The 11,642-nt window shown below is 56.4% G+C and overlaps 1 protein-coding gene across 1 annotated transcript; it reads right to left on the bottom strand.

The window, feature by feature from the left end:
• Positions 1-2,568: 2,568 nt before the first annotated feature.
• Positions 2,569-10,841, bottom strand: LOC103283163 (b(0,+)-type amino acid transporter 1-like). Its single transcript, XM_054728070.1, has 6 exons — positions 10,089-10,841; positions 6,832-6,965; positions 6,296-6,425; positions 5,178-5,302; positions 3,357-3,444; positions 2,569-2,840 (listed from the first exon to the last, which is right to left on the bottom strand). Exons 1-6 carry the CDS (start codon positions 10,839-10,841, stop codon positions 2,607-2,609), a joined length of 1,464 nt encoding a protein of 487 aa, XP_054584045.1. The 3' UTR covers positions 2,569-2,606.
• Positions 10,842-11,642: the final 801 nt, after the last annotated feature.

The following is an 11,642-nucleotide window of genomic DNA, read 5'->3' as shown; positions in this document are numbered from 1 at the left end:
GTGGTCACAAGTTGCTTTCAAAGTCTCTCCTCCAGCTCACGGCCACGTGAGGGAGGCTGACCTATAAAGAGAGGCTCCCCTGCAAGGTGGCTTGTGCTGGTTCGAAGTGGCCACAGGGTTCTGTGGGAGAGGAAGGCAGCCCTGGGCCCAGAGGCAGCTGCCTGGAGGAAACCACACCTGAGCTAAATCAGAGGATGGCCAAGCGTTGGCCAAGCCCAGAAAGGGCCCTGTGCTAGCTAGTCCTCAAGCCACTGTGTCTCCGCTCCAGACCCACACTGCGCTTCGCGCCGCTGGAGCTCAGCAAGCTCCACGTCTCCCTCGTCGGCGGGTTCCTGGGAGGTCCTGTCAGCATCTCCCCAGCAAGAGCCCATCAGCCTGAAAGCATCAGGTGACGATGCCAGCTCTCTCCAGCCTCAGAGGAGGGCAGCCACAAGAAGGCAACTGACAAAGGGCAGGGGCTGAACGGCTGGGGGTGGGGACAGGGAGGGGAGGGAGAGGGGGGCAGGGAACCCAGTAAACCAGTGGGCAGGGAGCCTCAGAAAGGTTCCCAGGGGTCAACAGGCAAGGTCAAGTGTTTAGATGGCCTTCATGTCCATCACTTAGTACCAGAAATGGGCAGCTGGGGACAGCAGCCAGCCCCAGGGCCGTTCAAAAATAAGACCCCCAGGCCCTGGGAAGTGGGTCCCAGCAGACAGGGCCTGGGCCCAGGGGAACTACGGTGCAAGACAGGGAAACAAAGCCCCCTCACAGCCCTCGGCCTTCCAAGCACTGGTGGTTTGTTGAGACACCACCCAGGCCAGACCCAAGGCCAAGACTCTGAGTGTGATGGGTCAGGAGAGGAGGTGGCTCTGGGGACAGGAGGTGGTGAATGTGCCCCACACAGGCTATCCTCTGACCAGGCCCCACCCCCACGGTAAGAGGCCAGTTCTTTAAGAGCTCCTCGGTGTGGCTCCCTCCTGATGCCTCAGCCTGGGGCGTGAGTGTTGTGACCGGATGCAGCAGGAAGTGAGCCCACGTGTACATGTGGTGGGCGGGGACAGTGTGGAAGCAGGCCTGGTGGATCTCCATGAGGTTGGTCACTCCCTTGAACAGCGTAGTTCCGGTGTGGAAAACTGTCTTCAACACTCGCATTCACTTCCAAGGCTCCTGTTTCCTCGTTACTCCTAGGTATGCATCTCAGCCTTGATGGTGTTTGAGCTCCAGATAGGCAAAGCCCCCTGATTATCGCCACAGGGAAGTCCCACACCATTTCCAACTGGACACAGTGAAACGCCTCCTTTCCTCTAGCGCCCCTCCTCCCCACTTCCCTATTTCTATGAACCACAACGTGAACACTGGGTCAGCTGGCCTCGGACTCTGAGTCATGCCTGACTTCGCCTCCTCACCCACAGCCAGGAAGCAGGCCAGCCCTGCCTTGCTGTGGCCTCAGACCCATCCACGCCCCTCAGACCTGCTGCTGCCCACCCCCACCCCCAGGTCCCCTGGAGAGCCGCTCTCACCCTCGGTTCCCTCAGCACCAGGAGCCAGATTCACCTTCCAGAGCACCAGCTCCTCTCCAAGGCTGCAGTGCACTCAAGCCCCAGGGCTCACTCAGGGCCCCCCATTCTCTGAGCCAAATGGCCCTCGCTTGACCCCACCCCTCCTCCCTGAGCCTCCCAGTCAGCCCCCACCATACTCCCAGAACAGGCCAGCCAGGGGCACGGCCCAGTGTTGGAGCATGAAGCTGGGTGATGCTGCCTTTAGAACGAACTGGTTGCCCGTAGAGACGGGCTGGAATCTCCCCCAGTTTGAGGCTCACACTCAAGAGGCCACGCCCTGGGCTGTGATGATGAACAGTGCTGAGTGCACCAGGATCAATGAATCTCACCCAGAGATGGGGCTCCTGCAGCAGGGTCCCCACACAAAGGCAGTAACTCAGGCTGGTCCCGCCTCCTCTGTCCCTCACTCCACCCCCGGGGCCTGTGGGACAGGCCTGTGCCAGAGAGGAGGGAGAGCGAGGCCGAGGCCTGGGTGCCCTTCTCTGCCAAGTGGCTCTTTCCACCCCATTGGTGTCGCACCATCTAAGTGTTTCTCTGCCTTTTCATCTTCCACCAGATCAGCTGGCATAGGTGAAACGCTGATCTGATCGCCGCTAATGGGAAACTAGCTCTAACGATGCTGTTTACTCCTATATTCAGTGCAGCTGTGAGGTCCTGGGCTGAAGGAGCGGTTCTCAGAGAAGGCGCAGGGGAGGGGAGGGGAGGGGAGGGAGAGGGGGACGCTGTGCTGGGTGCTTAACCCAAAACTCCACAACACCGTGTCCTGGCACTTGAGGAGTTTGTTAGAATTATGCGCACGCAGTCCACCTACAGAGACTGGCCAGGCCACTCGTGTGAGGACAGAGTCATCTGCAGTAAAGAGGGCAGAGCAGACCTGCCCAGCCCATCAGTCAATTTTTTTTTATTTAAATTCTTTATTGCTGAAAGTATTACATGTCTTATTTTTCCACCGTTGACCTCTCCCCAGTCACTTCCCCCCACCCTCCCATGGCCCGCACATGTCCCACCCCCCCACTGTCTGTGTCCTTTGGTTATGCTTATATGCTTGCATATAAGCCCTTTTGTTGGTTAGTCAACGTTTTTAGTGGCTGGAGCAACTTCCAGGAGCAGCTGGAGATGCAGGGTGGCCGTCTGCAAACACTGGGGCTGGTGCTGGAAGTAGACAAACAGGAAGTAGACCAGGAACCCGCTGAGCAGGAACAGGAAGATGTAGAGGAACTCGATCTGCGGATGGTCGATGATGGGTGCCAGCACCAGGTAGAGAGAAGCAAGGAGCACCACGACGGGGATGACGGTGGGGACCTGCAATGGGCAGAGCCCTGGGTGATGAAGAGGAGCGTGGGAGGCGGTATGTGGTCCTGGGCTCTGTGCCTCCTGCCTGCCTGCCTGCCTGCTGCTTCCACCTGCCACCAGCTCCTCCCCTCCAGGCCCTGCCTGGATATGATTCCTTGCCTGGCCAGGGGAGTCACCTGCTGGGCCACAGAGGGCCCTCCAGGGAGCAGAAGCTTTGGGACCAGCCCAGTCCTCTCTGTGCTCTGTGAGTCCAGCTGTGTGCGTGCCTCCTCCTGCACTTGGCGCCCACTGTTCTCCCGTGGGGTCCTCCACAGGAGAAGTGAATCCCCAGCTAGCAGAATCAATGCCGTGTGAGTCAGATGTCCCTCACCCCCCACCCCGGGAAATAGAGAAATTCTCTACCAGAGATGACAGTGGCCACCCCTTACCCTCTCCCTCTGGGTCCTGAAAGAGGCTGTGGTCCAACGACCAGCCTCACGCAGCAGCCTAGGGTTGAAAAAGCCCAATCTGTACCCCAACGTCTACCTTGTAAGGGCGGGGTAGGTTCTTCTTCTTCATCCGCAAGTACAGGAGACAGCTGATGGTAGCTCCGTAGGTGACCCAGGCAAGGAAGCTGAAAGGCAGACTTGAGTCACTCACTACCAGGCCCTGCCACAGGCTGGCCTACCAGGCACAAACCTGGGGCAGAAGTACAAGCTCATCCAGGGCCTTGCAGCCACCTCCAGCTCCCCTGATCCATGAAGACAAGGACAGAAGGCAAGGCGGGGGCAGTGAGGACGAGAATGCCCTGGAGGGTCAACATTGGCCCATTCCGCCTCCTCCACCTTCTGGCACCAAGGGGCAACACCTCACCACGTGGTTCCTGATCAAGCCTCTGACTGCCCCTGGCTGGACAGAGGAGGACAACTTTCACAGGGAGGGAGGAGTGTCTGTGTTTTCCAAAAGAGAGAGTCTGATGGCATCTCAAGGGAAGCCTGTGCGCTTCTCAGGGACCCGCACCCTCATAGCCGATCCCCCCACCCAGACAAACCCTGCCTTCTGCTTTCCCAGTGTCGGTCATTGAGTGGCTGGAGTAGGTCTGATGGAAACTCCATCTAGCCTTGGAGGCAGGGTCCAGACCAGGCCATCTCTTGAGGCGGTCAAGACCGGAGATGTTGGGTCCTAGCTGAGATGCAGTGAATTCCTAGCGTCCTCACTCTGGGCTGGGACATTCTCAGTCACACTCCCCAGTCTCAGTCTGAAAACCCCCCTATGGTCACCATAGATTTGATTTTATTCTCACCATAGAATGATTTTATTTTTTTCTCGCAGGGAAAAAAAAAAATAAGAAAAGCCATGTCTGTTACTTAATGTTCTGAAGAAAGTCACATCAGGCACTGCATCTCCTGTTCCCAAAGATGCATTATACTTATCACAACAAAAGGAGGGACATGTGGTGCTTGAAAAATTACCCTGAGAACTCCCTCTGCCTGCAGACCTGCCCATAAACCAGCTGCAAATGAGGCTACCAAATTACACCTGGACAGCACAACAGCCCGTCATTTCTGCCCCAGGGAAGGTGATCAAGGGAAGATCATCGCCCCACTTTGCTGCAATCATTGTGCTTGCCTATGGGTCTGCCCTGAGTTCAACAGAGACATGTTGGGTCAGAGTCCAGGATGCAGACCAGACTCCAAAGGAAAAATCACAGCAGAACCAAGGGCTGCCATCACGTGCATAAAGCCTGAATAGTGACAGACTAGAGCAGTGGTCGGCAAACTCATTAGTCAACAGAGCCAAATATCAACAGTTCAACGACTGAAATTTCTTTTGAGAGCCACATTTTTTTAAACTTAAACTTCTTCTAACGCCACTTCTTCAAAATAGACTCACCCAGGCCATGGTATTTTGTGGACGAGCCACACTCAAGGGGTCAAAGAGCCGCATGTGGCTCGTGAGCCGCGGTTTGCCGACCACTGGACTAGAGGAACAGCGATAAAAATAAAAGTGAGAAAGACAACACAGGCCTTTAACTCGCCTCTCTCTCGACCTCCTGGTTCATCTGTCTCCTTGAATTTTTGTAAACAGAGCAGGAGAAGAGAGAGCCACGTTTAATTTTGGAAACGTAACTGGAGGAGAATGGCTGAAATGTGTGTGCCTGGGCTCCCAGAAGTGTGTAAGTGTGTGTGTGGATATTTATAGTGGAGATCACACACACACACACACACACACACACACACACACACACACACACACACACGGGACTTCCCGCGTGTGCATGTATATAGTTATGTGCATAGGTACAAGTTTCAGTGTGTACACATAGGGCCCACGAGATACTCAGCCTGGGAGGGCCGTCTCACTTGCCTGAAGAAGTTCACGATGTTGCTGAAGTTCCCTGGGATGACCAGGACCAAAGTCACTGCCGTGGTGAACACCAGAGCGGGAGTCGGTGTGAGGCGACGGGTGTGAACCATGGACAGAAGTCGGGGCTGGGGAGCAAAGGCAGGTGTCAGGCACTCCCCAGGGGAGCCACAGTGGACGGTGCCTGGGGAGGCTGCCAGTCTGCTTCCCTGCCAAACTCACTCTGGACACCAGTGTGCCCACCCTAACAGGCCCCAGTTCCCACGGCTTCCCGATGTGGGTCTGTGGCTCGCCTGGGGTGACCAGGCTCAGGGTGCAGGATGGAGGGGCCTGTCCCCACAGACCAGCCAAGACCCAAATAGCTTAGTGTGTGGGGCGGGAGCGTGGAGGCTGAAGCAGGTGCCTGGCCAGGTCTTTTGACTTTCTACTGCTCACCCCAGGACGGGAAGAGGGACGGACGTGGGTTTGGGGAGAGATGGAGAAGGATGGAGGAGAGGGTAGGACAAGTGTGCCTGGAGCATGGAGAGGGACGGTGGGTTATTGTTGGTAGACTGTTTTATTGTTCAGCAAACACTCGGTCTCCATCTCCCCACTTCTGGGGGAGAAATACAGTTTCCCACCCGTTGATGTTGGGTTTGGCCAATGAAGTGTGAGCAGGAGTAGAGACTCTGTATGTGCTCGTGTGATTGGGTTGGTGTCCTGAGCCCCTGCTAGCTGCTGTGGCAAGACATGCCCCAGGACTCCCATTTGGAATGAGAAGGCCCAAGCACAAGCCCAGCCTGATCCACCAGCTCGAGGCAACATGAACCGTTGGTGGTTGTAAGCCTTTGAGATGCGGGGGTCGTCGGTTATTCAGCATGATTGCAGCAAAGCTAACAGAGCGTCCGAGAGGGCCCCAGCGGAGTGGCCGGAGGGTACACAGTAGCTCCACTCCTGTGACCCAGCACGGTGACCCTCCAAAGCCGGAAGTAAAGGGACTGGAGTTCCGATGCAGGTGCACGGAGCCCCATTCTCAGAGGAAGGGGGCTGTGTCTAGAGGGCAAGTCCTGCTTCGGGCTCCCTGCTAGGCTCCCCGCAGGAGAAAGCTTAGCTTGCTGTCCTTCCCAGACCGCCTCGCTCACCATGTGGCCTTCTCTTGCAGCCACGTAGCACACACGGCTTCCGCTGAAGAACGTCCCGTGGGCAGAGCCAAATGTCGAGAGTGCCACAGCCAAGGGCACCAGCCAGGCCCAGGCCCCCAGAACCTGGTTCCTAGGAGACAGAGGGGTCAGGGGAAGAGCTCCAGCAGCAGCCTGGCAGACTGTCACAGGCCCCATCTGGAAACCGAGCAAGCGAGACATCCGAGTAAGTTGCTTTTAATTCTTTTATGTAATATATATATATATATATATTTTATTGATTTTTCAGAGAGAAAGGGAGAGAGACAGACAGAGATAGAAACATCAGCAATGAGAGAGAATCATTGAGCGGCTTCCTCCTGCACGCCCCCCACTGGGGATTGAGCCCTGACCGGAAATCGAACCCTGACCTCCTGGTTCATAGGTTGACGCTCAACCACTGAGCCATGCCAGCCGGGCGGAGGAAGTTCTAACACCCATGGGGCACTATCCTCCCCCATCCTGGTGTCTGCCCCGTGGCCTAGGAACACGTCACTCACCCCCAGCTCACGGCCGTAGCGTCAGTGGAGAGGATTTCGTTGGGTGACAACACTAGCAGGTAACTGATGTTGACCAGGATGTACAGGCCCGTGACCAGGGGGATGGCGATCATCAGCGCCCACACCAGGTTCTGCTATACAGTCGGAGAGAGGAGGCCGTATGTTAGCCTGTGAGGTCCTTCCCAGGCCCCTGAGCACAGCACTGAGCTCATCCCGGCTGCAGAGCAGGTGCCAGGGCCTGGGACCACGCAGGCCACGTGCCCCTCCCCCATGAGCTCAGAGACCCACCGCATGGACACACACACAGGCAGATGCACTGGGCGGTGGTGAGGGGCCCTAACCAGTCAGAGCAGTGGAGGCACAGAGCGGCCAGCGGGGGTGGGGAGGGGAGAGGAGCCATCACCAAAACGTCTGGAATGAGCAGGGCCTTCCACTGGGCTCTCCTTGAGGAATGGGAGAGGTTCAGGCAGGTGGAGGGGGAGGGACTCCTACCAGGGGCAACCACAGAGCAGAGGCACAGGGAAGAGACCAGACAGGTAAAGGTCGCATAGTCAGCTGTTCACTGAGCACTTCAGCTGGAATATTCCAGGATCCCCAGGCCAACCCTGCTGGGGGGCCCCAGGACTCAGACCCAGGCTGAGGGCCATTACACTCACGGGTTCTCCTCTGACACTCAGTCCCCTCAACTGGAAATTGGGGAATCTGTCAAATGGGACTTCCCGCTGTCTGCCTCTCTGCCAGGCATGAGGGGCAGCAAAGAGGAAGGGAGAGAAGGGCCCTGGGCACAGGGGCTGTGGGCACTCGGACCAGTTTGCACTGCTGAAGCCTCGGTGCCCAGCGGACCCACGGTCATCCAATAGGTACTGAGCTTACCTTGGGTTATCTTGGCAGGCAAGCCCCGATGAGCCCAGACCTTCCCCTCCGTACCAAACGGCACCCCAGGACATGTTACTGACACTTACAATGTGACATGACACAAAACCAGAAGTCATTCTTTGCCAAGACGCAGGGAGCTCTCATTCAGATTGGCACAGAGCTGTCACCGTGGGGGCAGGCAGACCTCCTTCCCCTCCCCTAGGTAGGACCCTCCCCCAATTCAGCATCTCCCCCTGCGTAGTGTATCTTCCATTCTTCAATATAATGTGAAGAGCAATTTCCAGAGCTTTCTGCCAGGGGTGAGATCTGCGCACAGAAAACTTTGGATCTGGGCGCGGGAGGAAGGACACGGGGCACCGAGGATGAAGTCGCGTCTCAGAGCCTGTCCTCCCTCCCCATTTTTCCTTCAGACACAAACGCCCTGTTCTTTCTGGTCTCTGGGTTCAGGTTCCTACTGCTTCCATATGGCTGCTTAGCCACAAAATGCATCAGTCCTCCTCTTCCAGGAAGCCCACTGGATTGCTCTGCCTCCTGGTGGTCTCCTTTCCTGAACTCCAGCAGCAAGTGGCGGCAGAGCCCCCAACAAGCACACCTGCTTTATTGTATCCAAGCCTCCAACTGCCCTGTCCTGTCCAAAGGGCAGGGGCCAGATAGGGTGACCAACTCATCCCAGTTCGCCGGGGACTTTCCAACTTTTAGCACTGAAAGTCCAGCATCCCTGGGGACCCCTCAGTCCTGAGCAACCAGGATGGTAGGTCACCCAACCCTGCTAGTCCCATGGAAAACTTGTGACAGTGACACAAATAAGATAACAATAAATTCTCCCATGAGCTGAGTCCTCCCATCTCCTTTCTAGTTCTAAACCCTGAGGATCTGAGGGCCAAGAACTTGCCCCAGCCACAGAGTGCACATAGCAACTAATCCCCATGATCCCAGTCCCGGAAATATGGCTCTGCCTGGGCCCTGTGAGGCAGAGTCCTGGGTGCCCCCTCTTGTGGGCCTCATAGTAGGGTGCCCTCAGCGGGTGAGCACCCACCATGCCGGACCCAGCCCTGTGCCGAGTCAGAGGTTGTGCTTCTGAACTTGACTCACCCCGGACAGCCCACCCACCAGCTAACGAGCTGTGACAGCTGCAGAGCCCTACAGTTGGGCCACGGGCAGGTTCCTGGCGGAGACACAAGAACAGAGACATTTTCTGGTTTCATTCTCAAGTACCTTAATCTCCCACTCCAACCCCATGGACCAAAGCCAGCCTGCTGCTTGCTTTTGTAAATAAACTTGTCTTGGGATGCAGCCATTTATTTACTTATGACCCCTCACAGCGTCTCCCAAACCCCTACCCAGGGGGTCTTTGCTGAGAGCTGACAGCCCTCATGGCCCTAAAGCCAATCTAGGACAGAAAGGGAATGACTGGCCGCTTCCTCCTATAAGAACTTAAAACTCCTGCAGGGAACAAGAAAACGAATAGCATCCTAGGCAAATGTATTTATAGCCTCAGCTCCCCACCACCTGAAGACTCCAAGTGTTCCACATGCTTCCCGGGAGGCGGGAGGTGGGGGGAGGGGCCCGCAGACCCACCCCCACCAGGCAATGACTAACCAGCCCAAGGTTCTCAGGTGGGTGAGCCAGGCAGGACTGGCCCACTCTCCTGTCCCAAACCATGCCACTGTGTCCTATGGTGATCCCCATGGCAAGTATGAATGAAGTGTGTACTACTATGTTACAGAGAGAGCAGCCCAAGAGATATCAAACCGAGTCACCAAGCATGGCCTCCTGCTAGCGCTATGACCTCAACATCACGTCTCCGTCCTAAGCCTCGGTTTTCCCCCATGAAAAATGGGATGATGATGCCTACCTCGCAGGGCAGCAATATGAGACCATGGGGATGATACTGTGAAGGCCTCTGCTTACTTGGGAAGTGATTATTATCTACACTAATAAGAGAGAAAGGTGCAAATTGACTGTACCTTTGCGATGCCCACCAGCCAATCAGAAGTGAGTATGCAAATTGACCCAACAAAGATGGTGGGTTAGTTTGCATACACAGGCACCGCATGCAGGTGTGCTGCACCGCCCCAGCCGCTCAGGGCCTCTGGGCAGCGTGGGAAGGTGGGAAGGCGGTGCTGGCAGCCAGGGGAAGGAAGGCCCATTCTTGCATGAATCTTCATGCATCGGGCCTCTAGTTTCTATGTAATTCCATAAACAAATCAGAGTGGACAGTGGCTGGCATTCCATTCCCATGAGTAGAGGAAGGGTGCCCCTGTTTTCAACCAATTTTTCGTGGTTTTAGCTCAAAGGACAATCACTGAAACCGTGGATGCTCAGAGACTTCGCCCCCCCCCCCCCCACACACACACCCCAAAGCAGTCTCATGAACTCACTTGTGGGTTCTTGAGCTCCTCCAACACATAGTTGAGGGTATTCCAGCCATCAAAGCACCACAGGCCCTGGTAGAAGGCCATGCTGATGCGCCCGGTCTGCTGCGTCGTGTTGTGGAAGGCGGACAGCAGGGCTTCGGTGCGGCCTCGCCCCTGGCCCAGCACCACCACGCCGCCCACCACGATGACCAGCAAGGAGAACACTTTGGCAACCGTGCACACGTCGTTCAGCTGGGTGGCCAGCTTCGAGCTCCAGCAGTTCACCAGCAGCAGCAGCAGGATGCAAGTGACAGCCATGCTCTTGAGCACCGCCTGGGGCAGGGAGGAGCAGCCCGGGTAAAAGGGGGCCACTGCGTACTCGGCGAAGCTCAGAGAGATGGCCGCGATGGAGGCGGGGCGGCCCACCAGCACGAACGTGTAGATGACCAGGAAGGCTGGCAAGGAGCCAAACGTGTGTAGGATGTAAGCATACTCCCCGCCGGATTCGGGAACCAGGGCCCCCAGCTCAGCGAAGCACAGGGCACTCAGAGTGGCCAGGAGGCCACAGACCGCCCAGACCACGAGACTGGCCCCGGGGCTGCCCATGTAGACCAGGATCCCCTGTGGTGACATGAAGATGCCAGAGCCGACCATACTGCCGATGATCAGGGACACGCCACTCCACAGGCCGATCTCCCTCCTCAGCCTCAGCCCCCCGGCACCCCGCTCCTGCCCTGCCACCTGCTCGCCGCCACCTCTCTCCCGACTTCTCTCCATCGCAGAGCCTCAGTAGTCGCTGTGTGCACTTGAGCAGAAGCAGATGCTCCGATACCTGTGTGCCTGTCCGATGGGCTCCCTGCTGCAGTTAATGATTATAGCGCCTGAGGAGTCTTGGCCAGAGGCCAGAGAGCCAGAGCGTGGCGTTTAGAAGGTTCTGAGCCTTCAATGATCGACCAGCCCCCGTCCAGCTCAGAGCCCAGGACAGGCGTCTGCAGAAGCTGTGTGTCAATGAAGCCCAGGAAAGGTTAAGGAAAGGGGCGTTCTAGCAGAAATCCCTGTTGGCCAATTCCACGGCAATAACAGTTAGATGGGCGCTCTGTGCCCAAAACCCGATTGCTGAGCAATGGCACACACAAGCCTAGGAATCTCTGCACCTCTTTCATCAGACAAGCACTAAAGTCCCCGTCTCCCCAAGTTTCCAATGAAAGCTGCACCAGCCCTACTCCGAAGAACTGAGACGGTGGAAAAAGAGGGTCCGAATAGTGCAGGGCAAAGCTTGTTCCGCCAGCAGAAAAGGGCAGGTGCGCAAGAGTACAGGGTCTGGAGTGGATGCCTGCATTCAAATCCCAGCTCTAGTCCTTCATAGTTATGTGACCTGGGACAAGGTCTCTGAACGTCACTCTACACATCTGTCAATTACAATACCCACCAGGTAGGGTTGCTCTAAGGCAATGGTTCTCAACCTTTCTAATGCCGCGACCCTTTAATACAGTTCCTCATGTTGTGGTGACCCCCAACCATAAAATTATTTTCGTTGCTACTTCATAACTGTAATTTTGCTACTGTTATGAATCGTAC

Source organism: Eptesicus fuscus, chromosome 16 (assembly GCF_027574615.1).
Source record: "Eptesicus fuscus isolate TK198812 chromosome 16, DD_ASM_mEF_20220401, whole genome shotgun sequence".
NCBI lineage: Eukaryota > Metazoa > Chordata > Mammalia > Chiroptera > Vespertilionidae > Eptesicus > Eptesicus fuscus.
The sequence above is the reverse complement of the archived record's forward strand: the minus strand, read 5'-3'. Positions and strand labels throughout refer to the sequence as shown.